The following is a 25,615-nucleotide window of genomic DNA, read 5'->3' as shown; positions in this document are numbered from 1 at the left end:
GGAAATACTAAAAGGTATCAGATAGATTATATAATGGTAAGACACGGATTTAGGAACCAGGTTTTAAATTGTAAGACATTTCCAGGGGCAGATGTGGACTCTGGCCACAATCTATTGGTTATGAACTGTAGATTAAAACTGAAGAAACTGCAAAAAAGTGGGAATTTAAGGAGATGGGACCTGGATAAACTGACTAAAGCAGAGGTTGTACAGAGTTTCAGGGAGAGCATAAGGGAACAATTCACAGGAATGAGGGAAATAAATACAGTAGAAGAAGAATGGGTAGCTTTGAGGGATGAAGTAGTGAAGGCAGCAGAGGATCAAGTAGGTAAAAAGACGAGGGCTAGTAGAAATCATTGGGTAACACAAGAGATACTGAATTTAATTGATGAAAGGAGAAAATATAAAAATGCAGTAAATGAAGCAGGCAAAAAGGAATACAAACGTCTCAAAAATGAGATCGACAGGAAGTGCAAAATGGCTAAGCAGGGATAGCTAGAGGACAAATTTAAGGATGTAGAGGCTTATCTCACTAGGGGTAAGATAGATACTGCCTACAGGAGAATTAGAGAGACCTTTGGAGAAAAGAGAACCACTTGTATGAGTATCAAGAGCTCAGATGGAAACCCAGTTCTAAGCAAAGAAGGGAAAGCAGAAAGGTGGAAGGAGTATATAGAGGGTCTATACAAGAGTGATGTACTTGAGGACAATATTATGGAAATGGAAGAGGATGTAGATGAAGATGAAATGGGAGATATGATACTGCGTGAAGAGTTTGACAGAGCACTGAAAGACGTAAGTCGAAACAAGGCCCCGGGAGTGGACAACATTCCATTAGAACTACTGACAGCCTTGGGAGAGCCAGTCCTGACAAAAGTCTACCATCTGGTGAGCAAAATGTATGAGACAGGCGAAATACCCTCAGACTTCAAGAAGAATGTAATAATTCCAATCCCAAAACAAACCGGTGTTGACAGATGTGAAAATTATCGAACTATCAGTTTAATAAGTCACAGCTGCAAAATACTAACACGAATTCTTTACATACGAATGGGAAAACTGGTAGAAGCCGACCTCGGGGAAGATCAGTTTGGATTCCATAGAAATGTTGGAACACGTGAGGAAATACTGACCCTACGCCTTACCTTAGAAGAAAGATTAAGGAAAGGAAAACCTATGTTTCCACCATTTGTAGACTTAGAGAAAGCTTTTGACAATGTTGATTGCAATACTCTCTTTCAAATTCTGAAGGTGGCAGGGGTAAAATACAGGGAGCGAAAGGCTATTTATAATTTGTACTGAAACCAGATTGCAGTTATAAGAGTCGAGGGTCATGAAAGGGAAGCTGTGGTTGGGAAGCGAGTGAGACAGGGTTGTAGCCTCTCCCCGATGTTGTTCAATCTGTATATTGAGCAAGCAGTGAAGGAAACAAAAGAAAAATTCGGAGTAGGTATTAAAATCCACGGAGAAGAAATAAAAACTTTGAGGTTCGCCGATGACATTGTAATTCTGTCAGAGACAGCAAAGGACTTGGAAGAGCAGTTGAACGAAATGGATAGTGTCTTGAATGGAGGATATAAGATGAAAATCAACAAAAGCAAAACGAAGATAATGTAGTGTAGTCGAATTAAGTCGGGTGATGTTGAGGGCATTAGATTAGGAAATGAGACACTTAAAGTAGTAAATGAGTATTGCTATTTGGAGAGCAAAATAACCGATGATGGTCGAAGTAGAGAGGATATAAAATGCAGACTGGCAATGGCAAGGAAAGCATTTCTGAAGAAGAGAAATTTGTTAACATCGAGTATAGATTTAAGTGTCAGGAAGTCATTTCTGAAAGTATTTGTATGGAGTGTAGCCATGTATGGAAGTGAAACATGGACGATAAGTAGTTTAGATAAGAAGAGAATAGAAGCTTTCGAAATGTCGTGCTACCGAAGAATGCTGAAGATTAGATGGGTAGATCACATAACTAATGAGGAGGTGTTGAATAGGATTGGGGAGAAGAAAAGTTTGTGGCACAACTTGACTAGAAGAAGGGATCGGTTGGTAGGACATGTTCTGAGGCATCAAGGGATCACCAAATTAGTATTGGAGGGCAGCATGGAGAGTAAAAATCGTAGAGGGAGACGAAGAGATGAATACACCAAGCAGATTCAGAAGGATGTAGGTTGCAGTAGGTTCTGGGAGATGAAGAAGCTTGCACAGGATAGAGTAGCATGGAGAGCTGCATCAAACCAGTCTCAGGACTGAAGACCACAACAACAACAACAACAGTAAAATGCGTTCGGGGTCCATTCTCATAAAGACTACCTACGCTACACAGTCGGCGGTGCTCCAGGCATGCGACTGACTAGGGGACGTCCCAGTGTCCATTGTCCCACATCTGGCGCTCAATAGGACCTAGGGGATTATTTTCCATTGGGACCTCCTGCTGCAATCTGATGAGGAGCTCAGGGCCAACATGGAGCACCATGGCGTACATTTCGTCCGGCGAGTCCAGTGCGGCCCCAAAGATCGTTGCGTCGACACTGGGGCCTTTATCCTCGCCTTCGAGGGGGATATTCTCCCGGAGAAGGTAAAGGTGATGTGCTACCGGTGCGACGTGCGACTGTACGTCCCGCCTCCTATGCGATGCTTTCAATGTTTGCGCTTCAGGCACATGTCGGCATGGTGTGAAGCTGAGCCCCTTTGTGGCGATTGTGGACGTCCCCTTCGTGAGGGACATACATGCGCCCCACCACCTCGGTGCGTCAATTGTTCTGGCCTCCACTCGCCTAGATCTTTCGACTGCCCTGCATATCAGAAGGAGAAGAAGATACAAGAATTGAAAACCTTCGACCGTCTGTCTTATTCTGAGGCCAGGAAGAAATATGACCGCCTCCATCCCGTGATGTTGACAAGGCCAGGAAGAAATATGACCGCCTCCATCCCGTGATGTTGACAACGTCGTTTGCTTCGGTCGTGTCCACTCCTTCCGTAGTATCCTCGCCCCCATCCTGTCCCCCCTCCACCTCCTCACCCCATCCGGGGTCTATGCCTCTGCCTCCCAAATCCCTCCCTTCCAAATCCTCCTCCCTCGCGGCCACTGCCTCCTCTGCCCCAGGGGCCACCCTTCCTCCTCCTCCTCCTCTGCCTCCTGAGAAGCGATCCTCTTCTCAGGCGTCCATCGAGGAAACGTTATGGACCCCGGCTTCCGAGGTCCGGCGTTCAAAAAAGGACCCTGAGCGTGAGGACTTTCTTCGGGTCCAGCCCCCACAGCCCACCATCCCTATGACTCATCGGTCTTCCAAGAAGGCCTCAAACAAGAAGTCTTTATTCCCCTCTCCATCCCGGCGCGTTTCGTCTGATGCTCCATCCGACAGTCGCTGCTCCGGACGCTCTGCTGCCAGGCGCTCAGCTGGCCTGTCGTCGGCGGAAGATGCTGCCCCTCCTGCGCAACCCAGGAATGTGGCCGCAGTTGGCGACGACTCATTGAAACAGGATCCGCCTCCCGATGGTTGTAGCGATGTTCCCTCGAAATCTGGCCCTCCACGGCCACCGAGGTGACCAGCTCTACACCCGTTTCGTTCCCCCTCTCTCTGATTCGCGATGGCTCTGTTACTTGGGAACATAAAAGGTATTCGATCTAATTACAACTGCTCCTCCACCTGCACTGTCCGCTCGTCATTGGTCTCCAGGAAACGAAGTTGCGCCCAACTGACCGTATTGTTTTTACCCACTATACCTCCGAGCGATCTGACCTAACCCCTTTGGACGCTATTCCAGCTCATGGTGGGGTCATGTTGCTCGTTCAGGACGATGTCTATTACCATCCCATCCCATTGACCACCCCACTCCAAGCAATAGCTGTCCCTATTACTCTTTCTGTCTTTACTTTTCTGTTTGTACTGTCTACACTCCATCGTCATCCGCAGTTAGTCGGGCTGATTGCTGAGATTCCTCCGCCGTTTTTATTGTTTGGTGACTTCAATGCTCATCATCCCCTTTGGGGTTCTCCTGCATCCTGTCAGAGAGGCTCCCTCTTGGTGGATGTTTTCAACCATCTCAATGTTGTCTGCCTCAATACTGGCGCCCCGACTTTCCTCTCAGACTCTACTCATACGTACTCCCACTTGAACCTCTCGATCTGTTCTACCACTCTTGCCCGTCTGTTCGAATGGTATGTCATTTCTGACACCCATTCGAGCGACCATTTCCCCTGTGTCGTTAGTCTCCTGCACCACACCCTATCCCCATGTCCCTCGAGCTGGAACATACCGAAAGCTGACTGGGGACTTTACTCCTCCCTGGTGACCATTCCGGACCAAGAGTTTCTCAGCTGTGACAGTCAGGTCGAATACCTCACGTCTGTTACCATCAATGCTGCCGAACGTTCCATTCCTCGTACTAACTCTTCTTCACGTCGCGTTTCAGTCCCCTGGTGGAATGAGGCTTGCAGAGACACTATTTGTGCTCGACGACGTGCTTCACGCACCTTTCGCCGCCATCCTACGCTGGCAAATTGTATTAATTATAAACGACTCCGAGCGCAATGTTGTCGAGTCATCAAAGACAGCAAAAAAGCTTGTTGGGCCTCTTTCACAAGCTCCTTTAACAGTTTCTCCCTCTTCTGTCGTCTGGGGTGGCCTGCGCCGGCTGTCGGGCATTAAGGCCCACTCCACAATACCTGGCCTGACTTCAGGTAATGAGGTACTTGTGGACCCTGTGGATGTCTCCAATGCCTTCGGCCACTTTTTCGCGGAGGTCTGAAGCTCTGTCCATTACCACCCTGCCTTCCTTCCCCGAAAAGAGGCAGAAGAGGCTCGGCGACCTTCCTCCCTCTTGCTGAAGCTGGAAGATTATAATGCCCCCTTTACCATGCGGGAACTCGACCGTGCACTTGCACTGTCCCGGTCCTCTGTTCCGGGGCTAGATGCCAGTCACATTTAGATGCTGACACACCTTTCTCCGGCAGACAAATGCTTTCTTCTTCATACCTATAATCGCGTCTGGACTGAAGGTCAGGTCCCCATGCGTTGGCGTGAGGCCGTCGTTGTTCCCATACCCAAACCTGGGAAGGATAGACACCTTCCTTCTAGTTACCATCCCATTTCTCTTACAAGCTGTGTCTGTAAGGTGATGGAGCACATGGTTAACGCTCGGTTGGTTTGGATTCTTGAATCTCGGTGGCTACTTACCAACGTTCAATGCAGCTTTTGTCGACGCCGCTCCGCTGTTGACCACCTTGTGACCTTGTCGACATTCATCATGAACAACTTTTTGCGAAAGCGCCAAATGGTAGCTGTGTTCTTCGATTTGGAGAAGGCTTACAATACCTGTTGGAGAGGAGGTATCCTCCGCACTATGCGCAGGTGGGGCCTACGTGGTCGCCTGCCCCTTTTTATTGATTCATTTTTAACAGATCAAATGTTTAGGGTACGTGTGGGTTCCGTATTGTCCGACGTCTTCCTCCAGGAGAACGGAGTGCCTCAGGGCTCCGTTTTGAGCGTAGCCCTTTTTGCCATTGTGATCAATCCAATTATGGATTGTATTCCACCTAACGTCTCCGGCTCTCTTTTTGTCGATGACTTCGCGATCTGCTGCAGTGCCCAGAGAACATGCCTCCTGGAGCGCTGCCTTCAGCGTTGTCTTGACGGCCTATACTCATGGAGTGTGGCTAATGGCTTCTTGTTCTCTGAAGAGAAGACGGTTTGCATCAACTTTTGGCGATATAAAGCATTCCTTTCACCATCCTTACGTTTCGGTCCCGTTGTTCTCCCATTCGTGGAGACAACGAAGTTTTTAGGGCTCACACTGGACAGGAAACTTTGTTGGTCTTCGCATATTTGGCTGCCCGTTGTACATGTTCCCGTAATGTCCTCCGTGTTCTTAGTGGTTCATCTTGGGGAGCGGATCGCACTGTCCTGCTTTGCTTATATCGGTCCATAGTCCAATCAAAGCTGGATTATGGGAGCCTCGTCTGCTCGGCCATCCCTCTTACACCGTCTCAACTCCATCCATCATCGGGGGGTTACGTCTTGCAACCGGAGCATTCTATACTAGTCCCGTCGAGAGTCTTTATGCCGAAGCTGCCGAATTACCATTGACCTACCGGCACGTCGTACTGCTTTGTCGGTATGCCTGATGGCTGTTGTCAATGCCCGACCACCCCTCTTATCAGTCCTTCTTCGACGATTGTCTCGACCATCAGTATGGGTTGTATGTGTCTGCCCTGCTGCCCCCTGGAGTCCGCTTCTGTCGCCTGCTTCGACAGTTGGATTTTGCCCTCCCTGCCACCTTCAGAGAGGGTGAGAGCCCGACACCACCTTGGCTCCAGGCCCCGGTTCACATTCATCTTGACCCCTGCACGATCCCGAAGGAGGGTACTCCGGATGCATTGTATTGCTCACGGTTTGTCGAACTTCGTGCGCGACTCCCCAGTAACACCTTTATTTACAATGATGGCTGCAAAACTGACGATGGTGTCGGCTGTGCCTTTGTCGTCGGGGATCTCACCTTTAAATACCCGCTCCTTGACCAGTGTTCCAGCTTTACGGCTGTGCTTTTTGCTCTCTATCAGGCTGTTCAGTATGTCCGCTGCCATCGCCATTCTCTGTATGTACTCTGCTCTGATTCACTCAGTGCTCTTCAGAGCCTTGGAACTCCATATCCGGTCCATCCCTTGGTGCAACGGTTCCGGCAATCCCTCCATTCTTTTGCTGATGATGGCTCTCCTGTTCGCTTTATGTGGATTCCAGGCCATGTAGGAGTGCCTGGGAATGAGGCTGCTGATGCTGCGGCCAAGGCTGCAGTCGTCCTGCCTCGGCCAGCCTCCCTTTGTGTCCCATCGTCTGACATTAGTCTGGTTGTTTGTAAGAGGTTTGTGTCATTATGGGGGGATACTTGGTCGTCACTTCAAGAAAATAAGCTCCGGGCCATAAAACTGTTCCCAACAGCTTGACAACCTCCTCCCGAACATCTCGGCGAGAGGAGGTCATTTTGGCCAGGTTGCGGATTGGGCATTGCCGGTTTAGCCACCGCTACCTGCTATCCGGTGACCCCGCCCCGCAGTGCCCTTGTGGTCATGCATTGACAGTGCACCATGTTTTATTGTCGTGTCCCCGTTTTAATCAATCTCGTGTTGTCCTGTCTCTGCCATCTATCTTACAGGAAATTTTAGCTGATGATGCTCGAGCAGCTGCTAATGTTCTTCGTTTTATTACTTTGACGGACTTGTCCAAAGACATCTAGCTCTTTTAATTATTTTATCTGACTTTCTGGTGTGTGTGTCCCCCCGCCCCCGCCCCCCTTGAGTTTTACCAGATTATATGTGCACTTACATTTGTGACTAGGCACTAATGACCTTCGTAGTTGAGTGCCCTAACACCCCCCCCCCCCAAAAAAAACAAAAAAAAAACAAAAAAAAAAAAAAACCATGGCTTTAAGTCACAAAGGATATCCAAAAGCCATCTCTTTTCTCAGTACATTAAACTATCTTGTGGAAGGAGACATATTCACTCAATTGCTAAGTTTAACTTAATGGAAACCTTTAGTCAGCACTCATATAGTTGCTTGTTATTCTCTAATACCATTACAACCATTTTACATTCCATATCTTCAACATGTCAAAGCTTTTATAAGCCACAAACTAATACACATTCCCAGTCAGTGAATCCTATAAGTAATCACACACTTTGTGTTACATTTGTTTATACATTTTCTTCACTTTAAGTGTTTAAACAGTTACATGTGCATTTTATTTTATTACAAACATTTTTCCTGCATTCACTGCCTATTGCAAATTGCCATTATTACTTACAAACTAATTTAATTTAGTGACTGAGAGAATGGAGAAGTCTGCCCTGCAGCATAAGTGTTGTGTTTGGTCAAACTGCTGGTGGTTAGCAAATTATGTGATAGCAGTTTTTTTAATGCTAAACATTATTTAATACAGCCAGTAGTCAGCACTTCACATTGTCACCACTGTGATGTATACTAAGTAAATAAATGTAATTTATTCTGAATAAGTGTATAGAAAGAAACCTTTGATGTTTGAATTCACCATTCTCAATCAATTGCTGGAAACAATCAAAGTTGTGAAGTACCTAAAAATATTTATTCAGACTGCTTTAAAGTGAAATGACCACATAAAACTAACTACAGGAATGGTAGATGTAATATATAAGAAATTATCAGCCTTGATTGCGGTAATGAAACCAACCTTTACCTAGGTTTCAGTCTAAATAATTGAGCCTTCTTCAGAAGACATACCTGAATCTACAATTTGTCTAAGAGGGCATGGTCTGGAAATAAAACTAGACCATGCCTTCTTTGACAAATTGTAGATTCAGGTATATCTTCTGAAGGAGGCTCAATTATTTCGGCTGAAACCTAGGTAAAGGCTGGTTTCATTACCGCAGTTGAGGCTGATAGTTTGTTATATATTAGATTATCATGATTGCTGTCTGGGCTGCAATGTTGAAAGTACAAAAATGGTAGATGTGATCGAGATATGTTGAAGGAATCCTAAGGAAAGTTAATTCATCCCCACAAAAGAGAACTTATAAAAATCCTCATTCAGCCACTTCTTGAGTATTACTCGTCACTTTGGGAGTGTTATTGTGTAGGATTAACTGCAAAGACAGAGAAGATTCAAAGTACTGCTGTGCATTTCGTAACAGTTGCATTTAGTCTGTGCAAAAGCATCATGGAGAAGTTTGCTGCTAAAATTTAGAGTACACATTTCAGGAAGAGTCAAGAAACACATCACTTCGTACCACTAATGTCACATGAAATGACCATGACAGTGAAATGAGAAAAAAAAAATATTGCTGGTACAGTGGCTTACTGACAGTTGTTCTAGCTGCCCATCATTCATGAATGGAGCAGGAGGAAGTGAAAATCATAATGGTACATGATGTATCATCCCTCTAGACACTAAAAGTTGGCTTGCACAGTTGAATGTAATCTATATACTTGCAGTTGAATATGTTCAAATTTTTACTCTTTCTTGACTGTTTGTACACAAATTCCCTAGTTGTAATTATCTGTGAATTATTATTAAATTGGCACGGTTTGCTCTTTTTTTTTTTCAGAGCGGTTAATGCGGGGAAATCAACGTGGAATGAAGACCAAGCATTCCTAGAAAGACGAGAGCTGCGCAGGGCGGGAGAGTCCTCAAAAGCCTTAGGCACATCATCTATTGGAAATGAGATGTCCCTGCCCTATGTATATTTCGCGTTATTTGATGGCCATGCAGGGTTTGGAGCATCAGTAGCTGCAGCAAATCAGCTACATCATCTGTTATACGTAAGTTTTATTTTGCCGAGAGGTTAGGTGTCTGAACTTTGTTACTTATTTGTAATCTCTAAAATAATTTAGGTTTTAAAAAGTTTAAAAGTATTTGTGCTAACTGCTGATTTGTGTAAATTTTGTGTGGTACTTTTTTATTTTGTTTGATCTTGGTGGTAGTAGCTGTGAAAAAGTTTGTGATTCAGAATGAAATGACCAACTTTTCCATATAGTGGTAAAGCTGGAGAATGAAATGCAGCCTCATGACATTTTTGGTGAAATACGAGGGTTGGAACTGTAGTAGTGGCAACAATTTATTTACAGCTCGTACAAAATAGATACGTGTTTCAAAGTTTTACTGACCTTCAGAGTAGTCACCAGCATTGTGTATAACCCATTGCCAGTGATGTGGAAGTCGTAGGATGCTCTTAGCAGTGCCAGTTGTGTTGACAGTTTGAACGGCGCGTTCTGTTGACTGACAAATTTGTAGCAGTTCTGAGGTGAATGCCGTGAATTGTTTCCTTCAGTTTAGAAATTGAGTTGAACTTACGAGGGCTTAAGTCAGGGGAGTGCAGTAGGTGGTATAACACTTAGCAGCCCCATCAGTCAGACAAATCAGTAACAGCTTGCACTATACGTGCTTGAGCATTGTCCTGCAAAATGATGGGCAGGTCCTGCAGGAAGTGTCATCACTTCTGTCTCTCAGCTGCTCGTTTCTGGAACACAACCTATGACCAGCCGAGAGACAGAAGTGATGACACTTTCTGCAGGACCTGACCCTCATTTTGCAGTACAATGCTCAAGCACGTACAGTGCAAGCTGTTACTGATTTGTTTGACTAATGGGGCTGCTAAGTGCTATACCACCTACTGCACTTCCCTAACTTAAGCCCTTGTGAGTTCAACTCAATTTCTAAACTAAAGGAAACACTTTGCAGCATTCATTTCAGAACTGCTACAAATTCATCAGGCAATAGACTGCGCCGCTCGAAGTGTCAACACAACTGGCACTGCTAAGAGTATCCTATGACTTCCACATCACTGGCAATGGGTTATACACAATGCTGGTGTCTACTTTGAAGGTCAGTAAAACTTTGAAACCCATATCTATTTTGTATGAGCTGTAAATAAATAGTTGCCACTATTAAAGTTCCAATCCTTGTATTTTCTACTAGATAAAAAATAATCAGATTTTTTTTGACAACAACATAATAAAAGTGACTAGTGACTGGTTGTGATGGTATATTAATACCTAAAAGTAAATTGTTTCACTACCCCAAGATCTATTATGATAAAGTGCCATTGTTTCAAAATTTTCAGGGAATTTTCTTGCAAAATTACATGAGAAAACAAATATAATTTCTTACATAGAAATGGATTGTGTAAAAATAATGGCTGTTGTGATGCAGAAATGACAACTGGCCGCTTATTATAGTTGTAGCTTGCAGAACTGTAAGTTACTTTTTCTGTTACTTAAGGGAAAGAGGAATAAAGGTAAAAGTGTTGGAGGGTGCAAGGCTAGCCAGAATCTCAGGTCAAAATATACCAACCTATTGATACATACTAATGTTATACAGCCAAATGAGAGGGTGTAACATCAAAAGAAGTTAATTATCTAAGTCTTTAGTACTGAATATTGGTGAAGTGATTGTGATACATGAGATAACTATGAAGAAATAATTCGTCAGAGAGGGGATAATTAATGAAGACAGCTGCTAAACGAAAAACATAACATTTCAGCATATGTATTGGGTAGGGGCCGTCCGCACACTAACCTCGATGTGTTTGTTGGTAACACCTCTTGCAAACGGTCATGGGAAGTTTAGGTGGTGGAACAGCTGATTTGCATAGCCAGTCATGTAATGATATTTTTCATTTCAGTTGTGGGAAACTACTAAGTGTTTAATGAAACAACCCCCCTCAACATACTAGGTTTAGAGTGTGATCAGACTGAATTTTTGGAGAGAAACACTTCATAAGCTAGGACAAATACACACAAATATGTAATAAATAACTTAAGACTGACTTCATTTTCTTCTCTCTGTTTACTTGTGTCTAGAGTCCTCTCTGTGTGTATGGGAGGGAGGGGAAGTAAGCAAGTAAACAGAAAGTAATGGAAAATCAAACTATCAATTTCCAGGCTAACATAGACCTCCAGTTATGTTACAGATATGAGTCTTTTACCTCAACCATAATTTAACTTTAACATTTGTTGGCTTCACCAACTTGCAATCAGATTGTCACCTTTCAACCTAACCTAGACCTTGGTCTACACTACAGATCAGTCTGTCACTGCAACATAGATTATGCTAAATATTTTTTATTCCAGCCTTTGATCACAATATCAATTCCTTTGATGATGACCGGTTTCAGTCAGTAATGACCATCTTCCGATCTACAATATAAAAATATATACACCTAGTGGGAAGTCTGTCTTTCAACACGATACAACATTACATATCACAATATACTATCATATAACCAGGGAAATACACAGATAAAATATGGTAAAGTGTATCTCTTCTACACCACATCCTAATGTGATAAGGCCATAATGACATCGTTAAAACATATAAATATACTCAGCATGGCATCGTCACATAGATCTAAAATATGGTGTAAAATAGGCCACATCGTCCACACAGTCATTTTACAACTGGTTACTGAAGTGCAGTAGCTGCCAGAAATCTGTTTGCCTACATCCTTCATAGATGTCGCTACTGTGGGCTTAGATGTAGTCATCATTTACGTAAGAAACATAATCTAATAAAAACACATTAGGTAAAATACATGTAGCAGACTTTTAAATATTGATAACTGTTATAGAAACCAAATGTGACACAGTAAAAGACGAATACAGTTACCCATATAAAATTATTAAAAGGAAATATATAAAGATAATAGGTCTGACACTTTTATGGTGAATTTACGGTCAAAAATAAAATATACACAATACACTGTCTGTAGCAACCTATAAAAAGATAAGACGTCTATATGACTAAATAACTGAAGAAAAGACAGATCAATGATCAGCACCCTCTGTTGGGTTGGCCACCCAGATGTTACATAGGCATGCAGTGATTATAAGAACTTAACCACTAGAGGGCTTTTCAGACATTGTTATATGTCTCCCACAGAAAACATTTATACAACATATTAATAGTCAATAAATAAAATTATATAGTGTGGCCATACAATCCATGAATAGGTAGAATATAATCAGTTACAGGATTAGAGCGATGAATGTATGGAAGTAAGGCAAATGCATACTGTTCTCAACATAAATCACCAAACAAGGCTAGGTATAAATACATGAGGCATTAAATGATTATTGTAGTATGTTATCAAACAAAGCAAAATAGTCGTTGGGCACAAAATCGCTTTGTCCATTGAGTACCCTAGTGGGCTCATGCTTTTTGGCCTTTTAAATCTCCAACAAGTCGAGAGTGTGACCCTTCTCTGCCCTGTGTAGAATACGCATACAAGATTAGTACTGCAGAATACACAAAATTAATAGAACTTTTAGAATTTGCATTAACTTATAACTATTTTACCTTCAGTGGCAAAATATATCAACAAAAAGATGCTCTTGGGATGGGTAACAGTTTGGCTGGTACGTTAGCAGACATTTTTATGAACGACTTAGAATGTAAGTTCTTTGATAAGTTACCACGGCTGAAAGGCAAGACATATATATTATAAACATAATGTCGATGACATCTTGTTACTGTTAGAGGGGGCAAGAACGAGGTTACCCCATTTGCTCAAGCCGTAGACAGCATGCACCAAAAAATAGTGTTTACTACAGAAATGGAAGAAATTTGCTCCATTAACTATTTAGACCTTATTATTAAGAAGTTTGATAACAGACATCAATTTTCGATTTTCAGAAAGCCTACATGTACAGACACTATTATCGGTGTCAGTTTATGGCATCCGCTATGATTTAAAAGGGCCTTTTTCACCTCTATGATCTACCGACTCTTTCGATTACCATTGGCCAACAATGAAACATGCTAAGAACTTAGTATATTAATGCAAATTGCAGTAGCCAACGGTTTCTCAGCAAATGATGTTACACACCTGTACAATAGGATAAATAAACAGAAAGTAAATAGTAGGCAGACCCGCAATCATCCAGAAAAAAGAAATAATAAAGAAAAGATGAAAACTATTCCAATGAAATTTTACGAAAAAATGTCCCAACAAATAGAAAAGTGTTTCAGTAAATCTAAGGTTAGATTTAGTTTTCAAGTTAACAACACACTGAAACTACATGTAAAACATAATTTGAGTAATGATTCTGATGAATTTGATGGTTCTGGGGTTTACAAGATCATTTGTAGTAGTTGTGGCAAATTTTATATTGGTCAAACTGGCCGTTCTTTTAAAATAAGATTCAGGGAGCATTTTCAGGCACATAACAAAACTGCATTGGGAATGCATTTGGCAGAAATTGGCCACACTGTAGGCAATATTGAGAGTTGTATGTGTATTCTACACAGGGCAGAGAACGGTCATGCTCTCGACTTGTTGGAGATTCAAAAGGCCAAAAAGCATGATCCCACTAGGGTACTCAGTGGACAAAGTGATTTTGTGCCAAATGGCTGCTTTGCTTTGTTTGATAACAAACTACGATAACCATTTAATGCCTTGCGTATTTATACCTAGCCTTGCTTGGTGATTTATGTTGAGAACAGTATGCATAGGTAATTCATAGGTCGATACAGGCAATGTATTACGTATATTTTATTTTTGACCGTAAATTCACCATAAAAGTGTCAGACCTATTATCTTTATATATTTCCTTTTAATAATTTTATATGGGTAACTGTATTCGTCTTTTACTGTGTCACATTTGGGTTCTGTAACAGTTATCGATATTTAAAAGTCTGCTACATGTATTTACCTAATGTGTTTTTATCAGATTATATTTCTTACATAAATGATGACTACATCTAAGCTCACAGTAGCAAGGGTGTAGGGAAACAGATTTCTGGTAACTACTGCACTTCAGTAGCCAGTTGCAAAATGACTGTGTGGACGATGTGGCCTATTCTACACCATATTTTAGATCTATGTGACGATGCCATGCTGGTTATATTTATATGTTTTAACGATGCCATTATGGCCTTATCACACTAGGACGTCGTGTAAAAGAGGTCCACTTTACCATATTTTATCTGTATATTTCCCTGGTTATATGATAGTATATTGTGATATGTAATGTTGTATTGTGTTGAAAGACAGACTGCCCACTAGGTGTATATATTTTTATATTGTAGATTGGAAGATGGTCATTACTGACTGAAACCGGTCATCTTCAAAGGAATTGATATTGTGATCAAAGACTGGAATAAAAAACATTTGACATTAATGGATCACTGTTCATATTCGCAACTATGTCACAGCTGATGATAGATTATGCTTTTGAGAAAAAGAAAAAGAAAAAAAAAAACATAAATAATAGTTCAACACAGACGTTGTAAGAGTATTGCATAAATCAATAAAATAAGCTCTTGTATGCAACAAAAGGGGAAAATAGAAAAAGAGCAGTCCACACAAGGTGAGTAATCTGTATCATTTTGTCACTACAACAAAGATTTGTATATTTCAGACAAACTGTAACACCTGGCAGAAGTAAGGCTGTGAGTACCGGGCGTGAGTCGTGCTTCGGTAGCTCAGATGGTAGAGCACTTGCCCGCGAAAGGCAAAGGTCCCGAGTTCGAGTCTCGGTCGGGCACACAGTTTTAATCTGCCAGGAAGTTTCATATCAGCGCACACTCCGCTGCAGAGTGAAAATCTCATTCTGGAAACTGTAACACCGATAAATACACATGCCTGTATATATATTCCATGTCGATTTTCCTGCATTGACAACTCTGGGAAAGGAAAAAAAAAGGGGAGCATACCATGCCAATTTAATAGTAATCCACAGATTATTACAATTAGGGAATTTGTGTACAAACAGTTAAGAAAGAGTAAAAATTTGAACATATTCAACTGCATGTATATAGATTACATTTAACTGCACGAGCCAACTTTTGGAACCACAATAAACTATTAACACCAACCCTAACTCTAAAGAACATGACAAAATTGAAATAATTAAACAAGTTAGGATATTTAAAAGAATTAAGGATCCAGAGAAGATGGTATAATTGCAGAAATACTAAAATCAGCTGGCCTAACACAAATAAGAGATCACTCAACTAATAGGACGTATCGGGCAATCTGAAAAAATACCTGAGGACTGGAAAACTGCCCTAATACCTCCATTGCATAAAAAAAGGGGATAGAACCAATGTTAATAATTACCGAGGAATCTCTCCCCCCCCCAGTCACATACAGAATTCTCACACAATGTTTACTTGATTGAGCCCAAGAACAGTTAGAACCTAAAATTGGTGAATACCAAGCAGACTTTAGACCTTATAGATCCTGTCCGGAACAAATTATTAATTTAAAACTAATCCTTAGGCACCAAAGGATTTCTGGAAACAATATTGAATGTACAGTCTTGGACATAAAAACTGACTGCCAGCTGGCCCCCACAGAGACTAAGTCCGAGTCGTTCACTTAAGGTGGGCAACATAACCAACAGACCCTGACAAAACTAGGTCCGGCAATCTGCACAATCTGGCAACACTGTAAGATGTGGAAGTGGCGGGAGGAAGTGTTGTCTACTTCAGAGATGTTGTTGTGTTGTGTGAGCCCCTGGTGTAGTGGTAATCATCATGCATTCTAAACTTACAGTCACGTGTTCGTGTTGAACCGTATTTTTCTTTTCTTTTTTTTCCATGTTTCGGCCCTCATCCAAAGTTATGAGTCTGATTGAACATCGAAGCTAATTTGTTTCACATTCTACCCACCAATAATTACAAATATTTCCAGAAACGATTCCTCAGGACAGCTTCTGGCTGTGTCACAATCGGAATAGCTTACGCTCAAGCGTTTCCTTGTGCTGCAGTGGCTACCGGCCACTGGCCAGATGCCACCCACCACCCGCAATCAGGCACCGCCCATGTGAATGTGCCATGCACTGTCCTTGTATGTCCCAACTGTCATTTTCGATTTTAAAGTTCTAGTTATCATCTTGCAGTTAAGCATTGGATTTTGCATATTTGAAAATCATGAACTACAGTTAAGCGTTGTAAAATTGGGTTGCAGGTGGTAAAAGGTGTAAATCTTCAACACAACATTTACTTTTTGTGTAATAGAGGGGCGAATGCAGAGGAGGCAGCTTGAAAGATTTGAATAGTGTGTGGGACGACTGCTTTTGGTAAAAATACGCCAGAAGAAGATATTCTTGTTTCAACAAAAATCGTTCTGGCATGAATGATTTTCCACATTAAAGATATTTCAGCTACTGATATAAGTGATGGATTACCATTTAACCATCATGTGACATTTGCATTCAACAGGAAAGCTTCAAAAGTCTGGTGTAGTAGTAGTCCATGCTCTAATTCAAAACAACAAAAATCAACGGAGTGACTGTTATTGCAGTTTTGCTTGAACGTCATCAGGTCACTCATTGAACATTCCTATGTAATACTGTTACTGGTGACGAGTTATGATGCCTTTATCATCATCTTCCTAAGAAGAAATGAAAGACTGAGCCGTACCAATAGACGTAAACTTGAGCAAAGAGTAGTGTGAACATAATATTTTCTATCTGAAAGCTCCAAAAGTGTGTTTTGCTTTTCCCCAAGGGTGTGTCCATCACAGCTGGAATTTGTTGTCAACAATTGAGACAAAACTACATCACGTGTGCTACTGCATGATAACGCACTCTGTTGATTTGAGAAACAAAACTTTCCAAGAGATTGTTAGGGAAGTCATCTTTCAGGCACTTGTATTGATAAGGAAGTCATATCTCAGGTACTTATCCCTCTGATTGTATACTTGTAAACTTTTGCCTTTCCCACTCTTGATCAGTCAACTGTCAAGGCAGTTCATTTCTAGATGAAAATGCTCTTGAAGCTACACTGGTGTTATGACACTGTTAGAACCAGTAGGTTTCTGCAGGCGTAGAATTTGTTAACTACTTTAGCATTGTCAGATTGTTTTAGATGTTGTGAAAGAATATACTGTTGCTGATTAACTTCTCTTTTTTGATTACTCTTGTGTTCAATAAACTAATGGAAAATGCAATTAAAATACTCACTGTACTAATCCAAATTAGATTCAACTTACTACAGAAACATCATGATGGCAGTCTACCTTGTCTGTAAGACGATTGTGCCTATTTTAACATGAAATAGTAGGATATTACTGACTTTTGACTTTGAAAAGGTCTTTATTTACTTCATGTCTTGTATTATACTCAAGTATTATGTAAATATGGCAGTTCATATCTACAATTATGTATTTACAACAACAAGAAATATGTCGACAGAAAACAAAAGTGGCACAATGACTTTTGCAGTACCATTAGGTTTTCGCTCTGACACTAAGGGGTACTGAAAGTAGCAAGACAAAGTTTGCTCGAGCATTGTTTTATGATTCCCTTATTTAGCTTCTATCTATTTGCTACAAAAGAATTAAAATTATGGCTTTCTGCGAGTCTCAAAAGGCAAACGAAAGCAGCCTGCACCTGATAGGCAAGCACGTTACCTCGTAGTTAGTGAAGATGTGCGGCGTCTGTGTCTACTTGTTGACCCAGTAGGGCCCAGTAGCCGCTACGACAGATAACTCACAACATAAGGGCCGATACTAAGTGGTATTTCCTGTGTGAAAAAAAATTTCGTGTACTCTAAAGTATTAACTGATATCCTTATATCACATCTCAAGAGAAAATCACTCATGTTTTTCAGTTGAAATGACACAATAATATCAAATGAATTTAGCAGGATAGTTCTGTGCCATCAAGGAAGTAACTCGTCGGTCACAGAGTTGCCAAACATATTCTGCATTGTTGCCAAGTTTCAGTTATACTACCAGGAAGGATACCAGCTGATGTGTTCTGTGAGTGACCCCGGAAGTGACTATAGCTTCGTCGCAAAGTTGTGGGTGGCAAGGGCCGGAACATCCTCATTATATGTCAGTGAGTCTTATTTGCATTTCTGTAACTAGGTTTAGGGGCTTGAGTGTAATTACTTGTAATACATCAATGTACTGTGTGCAAACGAAATGTCATAAATGAATAACTGTGACAATTATTTGTGTATTACTGTCTTAATCGGACCAAAGCCTTGAAAGCATATTCACCAGACACAATTAACAATTTTGGAGCTTCTCCAGTGGTTGAGTTGGCAACGTATCTTTGCTATACAGTATTATTATTGAGATCACTGTCATTGGCACACCGGCCAGAAGACATTCATGAACGACTTCTTGTTGTCAGCTTTTCTGACGGATATTCTGCCGTTGCTCGAAACGTGAAGACATAAATGTGAATTCGAATATTCTACATGGCGAATATCTGATGTTTCTATTCTTCCAGCTCTAACATTCGAAAAATAGTTACAATAAGTGGCAGAAAAGTGCCTGTGAACCTACAATTCCTAATGCAGTCATAATTATTGGAATCTGATAAACTCCATCTGTCATCTGATAATTGTGAAAAACTACTTTTTCATCAGCACAGTACCACAGTATGAACTCAAGGGTTTCCTAGGATTCCTATACTTAATTTCATTTTGATAGTTTTCAATGAGAGTACAGGAGGAGCAAAACCATCTGACTTGAAATATAATTTTCTAGCTGGATTTGAATCTTTGGCTACAGTTGCAGTAGCACACCCAGTGAGGTACCAAGAATGCTGTAGTATAGGCTAGGGTAGAAAGAAGCAGGTTTCCCACAAAGTAAATGATGAGAGACACTGTAATTAACATATAAAGTAACCATCTCGCAAATGTAAATTTTCCAAATCACTATCATCTATCATGTATTAAACATCAATTGTTCAGAAAATTACAACTATATCCAGTCAAATGAGTAGGTTAATGCAGCTCCAGTCTTTCACTATCACTGAGTTGTCAAACATTTTCCGAATAGCACTTAAGACAGAAATGTGTGTGTGTGTGTGTGTGTGTGTGTGTGTACAGAGATGTCCGAAATAACAGACACCACACATACATGCATGTACAGGGTGTTTCAAGAGTAATAGTAGACATTTTAGCAGGTGGGAGTATAGACAAATTGCATAAAGAATTCCATATAAATGTGTCCTCTTTTTATTGAGTACAGAGATACAGCTGTTAGTATGTAACACTAACAAACTCGAATCAAAGGCAAATGGCGTTCAAAGCTGATTTTCAAAAATTCCCCCACCAACTTCCATGCTCTTTTGACTTGTCTTGATAACACCACGTGTAGCTCTTCCGAGATCTTCTTTGTGTTCTTTTATGAGAGCTGCACTATTCATAATCCGAATGATCAAATCAACTCATGGGTTTACTTTTTCTTTGTAGCCTTCACCTTTCAACCATTTCCACAGGCAAAAATCCAAAGAGATAAGGTCCAGGGACCTTGGTGGCCAAGAAAAGTGCCCACATCTACTGATCCATCTTCCAGGAAATGTTAGGTTTGGATGATGTGTCACCTGACGACTAGAATGTGCAGGAGCCCTATCATACTGGAGGAACATGTGCATTCTTGTAGACAAAGGAACCTCTTCCAGTAATACTGGAAACTCATTTTCAAGGAAGTGTAGACAACAGGGTCCTGTAAGGACCAATAAATGAAATGAAAATGCATTGAATCCAGCTATATATACTCAATAATAATTGGACATATGTTATATGTCATTTTTCTGCAATTTGTTTATACTACCACCGCCTACAATAGTTACTATTCCTCCTGAAGCATCTTTTATAATTTTTCAGGTCTCGATGGGCCAGAGTATCTGTGAGCGAGTGGAATAATGGACAGGGAAGGGGCGTACCGCATATATGGTATGCAGGAAAGATGAGAATTTATGTCTGATGAGGAACGTGTGTAGATAGGTCCTGCAGGAAGGTTGGCTGTTGTCCCGATAGTGCAATGGTCAGCGCTTCTGCCTAGCAAGCAGGAGGTCCAGGTTCGAACCCTGGTTGGACACGAATTTTCACCTGATGCCGTTACTGTATTTCAACGCCCTGTGACAGTGTGGATGTCTGTCCTTCAATATTTAAGATGCAATTGGTTTTTGAGCCAATACAGGTGATTTGCGAACATTTGTCTGACCATCAATGTAACGGGACTTCAGTGGCATCCATTCCCTAGTCATTGCTTTGTGATGGCCCCAACCCATGTCATATACATGCCAATCAGATTGCAATGCATATTTAGTCAAATAACGAATGGTCAGTATACAAATATTTGTGAACAGTAGAAGCAGGATTGCAGTGAACTGATCGCTTAGCCAAGTGGAACAAAAGAGTAATTGGGTAGTGACTCATTTCAGCTTCATAGCTGACAGTAATATTTGTCATGCCATTTACTGCAGAATTAATGTAATACCCACACGATGATCTCTGTAGTGACACTTTATCATTAACAGCTCGTGAATGGAGTACTATGTTCATTAAATCAGATTACTCAAGCTGATGCCAAATAAAGAGCAGCGACGACGCCACCACACTATCTTTACTTAGGTAGTCAGTGCTAGATTTTGTGCCCCACCATTAACGTTACTGTAAGCAGTTGGACAGCATAACACCAGTACATCCACTGACAACCTGTACCATCCCCCAGGGGGTCCACAACTCTTTTGTGGATACGTGCGTGGCGAGCACGGGGCCCCGAGCTGTTGCAGCCTTCCTTCTTTCCAGGGCTGCATTTCCTTCCCCTTCCCCTCCTTTCCTCTCCTTGCTCCTTCTCCCTCGCCCTCTCCTCTCCCTCTCTTGGTGTCCTTGCTTATGTTGGCCTCTGCTATCCTCCTGGTAATGTTGGTTTTGCAATTTAGCTTTGTTGCGTAATCACCTCCTCCTTTTGGCACTCCCTGGTCCCCCTCTGGGGTTTGACCTCCATTACTAAATTTCTTTTCCGTAGTGTGAGCCATTTGGGGAAGAGCACCTTACCTAGTGTCTGACGCGTGCCCTCCTAGTTCATTCCACCTTTCCTTTCACGTCGTTGTCTGATGCTAGGGTGCATAGCCAGCACGGTACCCAGCCCGTGTGGTGGGGTTGCTATGTACCCTTTTGGTTGAGCCCCCTACATCTACATCTACCTCCATACTCCGCAAGCCACCTGACGGTGTGTGGCGGAGGGTACCTTGAGTACCTCTATAGGTTTTCCCTTCTATTCCAGTCTCGTATTGTTCGTGGAAAGAAGGATTGTCGGTATGCCTCTGTGCGGGCTCTAATCTCTCTGATTTTATCCTCATGGTCTCTTCGCAAGATATACGTAGGAGGGAGCAATATACTGCTTGACTCTTCGGTGAAGGTATGTTCTCGAAACTTTGACAAAAGCCCGTACCGAGCTACTGAGCGTCTCTCCTGCAGAGTCTTCCACTGGAGTTTATCTATCATCTCCGTAACGCTTTCGTGATTACTAAATGATCCTGTAACGAAGCGCGCTGCTCTCCGTTGGATCTTCTCTATATCTTCTATCAACCCTATCTGGTACGGATCCCACACTGCTGAGCAGTATTCAAGCAGTGGGCGAACAAGCGTACTGAACACACAGGGATCACATTTCTCCTCATGCAAGCCTTGGAGCAACGTCATCCTGGAGCCCTGGAGCATTGGAACTCCCGGCAATGGCCGCCGTGCCAGACAGCCCTTGCTGTGGCTGGGTGGCGCCCGTGAAGAGAGCCCCTGATCAGAGTGGGTGGTGTCAGGGCGGACGCTATGCAAATGAAATGCATACGGGTCCAGAACTCTGGCCATTCTTCTGCGGCCATATCTCTGCGTGGAACTGGTTCTTCTAGTGCTGCTTCTCCTGCCCCTTCGGCCTTCCGTTCCATGGCTACCCTCGGGGAAGAGGATCAGGCCCGTTGGCTAGGGGCAAAGCCTTTCCCCCACTATCTGGTTTGCACCAGGACTGATGGGGATACTTTCACCAATACCAAACCTTTATTCTTTGTGGAACACATTGAATACAACTTTGGCGAAGTGGACTCCCTGAGCAAGATGTGGTCGGGTTCGTTGCTGATCAAAACTGCTTCAGCTGCCCAGTCTGCGGCCCTTCGTGCCTGTACCCATCTTGGCACAATTGCTGTGTCCATTACCCCCCACCAGTCTCTAAATATGGTTCAAGGTGTGATTTTTCACAGGGACCTCATCCTACAAACTGATGAGGAACTTCGGGACAATCTCAGATGGCGGGGTGTTCACTTTGTTCGGCATGTTCAGAAGGGTCCTAAGGATAATCACATTGATACTGGTGTCTTTATCCTGGCCTTTGAAGGGGATAACCTCCCTGAGAAAGTAAAGATCATGGTTTATCGATGTGATGTGAAGCCGTACATCCCACCTCCTATGAGGTGATTTAAGTGCTTGCGTTTTGGACACATGTCCTCCCGCTGTTCGCAGGCCCCTCTCTGTGGTGATTGTGGACGTCCACTCCATGAGTGGAGTCCCTGTGTTCCCCCTCCTGTGTGTTTTAATTGTCATGGCAATCATTCTTCACGTTCACCAGATTGCCCAGTATACAAGAAGGAAAAGAAGATACAGGAGACTAAGTCTCTTGATCGTTTAACCTACACAGAGGCTCATAAGAAGTATACACGTCTTCACCCTGTGTCCATGATGTCTATTTATGCTTTAGTTACATCTTCACCCCTTCCTTACCCAAATCCCGGACCCCTCTCCTCCCCCCCCTCCCCTGCGGCTCCCACACCTTCTCCTCTGGGCGCTGCTCCCCCTCCCCAGCCGGAGAAGTGTCCCACTCCTTCGGCGTCTGCTGGTCAAGGGCGCCCCTCCCGGGATGCCCCTTCCCGGCACCTTCCAGGCCAAAGGTCTGCTGCCAAGCGACGACTGCGAGAACCGCGGTCTGTTGGCCCCCAGGTCGCCCGATCTCTTTCTGTTCTCGATCTTGCTGCGGCTGGCTTCTTTATGCCACACAGCCCTCCTCGTTCTCAACCAGGAAAGAAGAAGAAACATAAGTCCCGGTACAAAGAGCCTCTGGTGTCACCAGCTTCACCGCCAGATTCTGACCTGTCGTTCATGGATGTCGCCCCCTCCTTGTCGGTGACTGGTGGTGACCTGGCGGTATGACTGGCTTTAGCCTGTTCAACCCCCATTTAAATCATCATTCTGTGGTTATCCAATGGAATTGTAATGGATACTACCGTCACCTTCCGGAATTGAAATCCCTTATTTCGTTCTACTCTGCAGCTTGTGTGGTTCTACAGGAATCTCATTTTACTGATGATCACGCACCAACCCTCTGTGGGTTCCGTGTTTTCTGTCAAAATTGGGTCGGACCCCTGTGGGCTTCTGGTGGCGTTTGTATGTTGGTCCGTACAGACATTGCTAGCACGTGGATTCCTCTTCAAACTACATTGGAAGCAGTTGCTGTTAGGGTCCACCTGGACTCTGAGGTCATGGTTTGCAATCTTTATCTCCCTCCTGAGAGGACTCTTACACCTGCTGCCTTAACTGCCCTTCTTCAGCAACTTCCTCCTCCCTTCCTCCTTCTCAGGGATTTTAATGCTCATCATCCCTTGTGGGGCAGTGCATTTCCATTTAGACGAATTCTTCTCTTAGATCAGTTTATTTTTGTGATAGTGACCATTTCCCATTGGTTCTCTCTCTCCCTTCCCGGTCTCCGATAGACAGGTTACCTCGTTGGTCTTTCCAACGCGCCGATTGGCCTCTATACACTGCACAGGTCGTGTTTTCTCTCTCTTTGTCGGGCCGTATTGATGACGTCCTACGTGACGTGTCTGACGCGATTGTTCACGCTGCTAGCCTTGCTGTACTGCGCTCTTCTGGAGCATTTCGTCGCCGGCAAGTCCCATGGTGGAGTATGGCCATTGCCATCACCATCACCATCACCATCGCCATCGCCATCCGTGATCGCCGTTGAGCTTCGCAACACCTTAAGAGGCACCCATCCATCGCCAGCCTTATTACCTTTAAGCGCCTTCGCGCTAAAGCCCGTTATTTAATCAAACATAGCAAACGGATGTGTTGGGAACGATTTGTTTCTTCCCTCGGTTCTACTGTCCCTATGTCACGGGTATGGGCTACACTTCGCTCTCTCCAAGGTTGCCATCGGCAGTCCACCCTCCCAGGCCTTCACCTCACAGATGGCCTTTGTACGGACCCGTTGATTCTCGGGGAACATCTTGCGACCCATTTTGCAATGGCATCAGCCTCCTATCCGGCTGCTTTTCTTCACCGGAAACAGCGGGCCGAAGCGTCCGCCTTATGTTTTACCCCTTGTCAGTCAGAATCTTACAACGAACCTTTTACTGAATGGGAATTTCTTTCCGCACTTTCTTCTTCTCATGATACTGCCCCTGGCCCAGACTCCATTCATAACCAACTGCTTCAACATCTCAGTGCTCCACAACGGCATCATCATCTCCGGGTGTTTGATCGTATCTGGCTCCAGGGTGACTTCCCTTCTCAGTGGAGGGGTAGCATCGTGGTTCCTGTCCTTAAGCCTGCTAAGAACCCCCTATTTGTTGACAGCTATTGGCTAATTAGTCTGACTAATGTTGTTTGTAATTTACTTGAATGGATGGTAGCCCGTCGGTTCAATTCGGTCCTCGAATCTCGGGATCTATTGTCCCCTTACCAGTGTGGCTACCGAGAGGGACGGTCTCCGATTGGTCATTTACTTCGCTTGGAATCCGCAGTTTGGCAGGCTTTTTCCCAGTGCCGCCATTTGGTTGCAGTATTTTTTGACCTTCGCAAAGCCTATGACACGGCCTGGTACCATCACATCTTACTTACACTTCATCAGCGGGGTCTTCGGGGCCCACTCCCAATTTTTATCTGCCAGTTCCTGTTCCATCGGTCATTCAGGGTTTGGGTTGGTACTGTTTTTAGTTCTCCACGGACCCAGGAGACAGGCATCCCACAGGGTTCTGTCTTGAGTGTACATCTTTTCTTCATTACTATCGATGGACTTGTGGCCTTTGTCAGTCCTTTGGTCGCCCCTGCCCTGTATGTGGATGATTTCTGCATTTGGGTTAGTTCCTCTTCGATGGCCTCTGCAGAGTGGCAGCTCCAGGGAGCTATATGGCGTGCCTGTGCATGGACCCTCTCACACGGGTTTCAATTATCTCCTTTAAAATTGAGAGTGGTCCACTTCTGTCGTCGTACTACGATCCACCCTGATCCAGAGCTCTATCTTGATGCACAATGATTGACTGTGGTCCCACAGTTTCATTTCCTGGGTCTTCTTTTCTACAACAAGCTCACTTGGCTGCCCCATATCAGACTTCTGAAGGTACGATGTTT

The 25,615-nt window shown here is 43.2% G+C and overlaps 1 protein-coding gene and 1 non-coding gene across 3 annotated transcripts in view; both read left to right on the top strand.

Moving 5' to 3' along the window:
• The window catches only part of LOC126469961 (protein phosphatase 1H), a 171,111-nt gene that overhangs the window by 24,566 nt on the left and 120,930 nt on the right, over positions 1–25,615 (top strand). For both annotated transcript variants that reach the window (XM_050097375.1, XM_050097374.1), the window contains exon 2: positions 9,078–9,291. In XM_050097375.1, coding sequence (XP_049953332.1) covers positions 9,078–9,291 — 214 coding nt within the window. The remainder of the gene's footprint in view (positions 1–9,077; positions 9,292–25,615) is intronic.
• Trnaa-agc (transfer RNA alanine (anticodon AGC)) lies at positions 20,244–20,316 on the top strand. The gene has a single exon. It is a non-coding gene; the product is annotated as a tRNA-Ala (tRNA).

This window comes from Schistocerca serialis, chromosome 3 (assembly GCF_023864345.2).
Source record: "Schistocerca serialis cubense isolate TAMUIC-IGC-003099 chromosome 3, iqSchSeri2.2, whole genome shotgun sequence".
In the NCBI taxonomy this organism is placed as follows: Eukaryota; Metazoa; Arthropoda; class Insecta; order Orthoptera; family Acrididae; genus Schistocerca; species Schistocerca serialis.
This window is presented reverse-complemented; position numbering and strand designations above follow the sequence as displayed.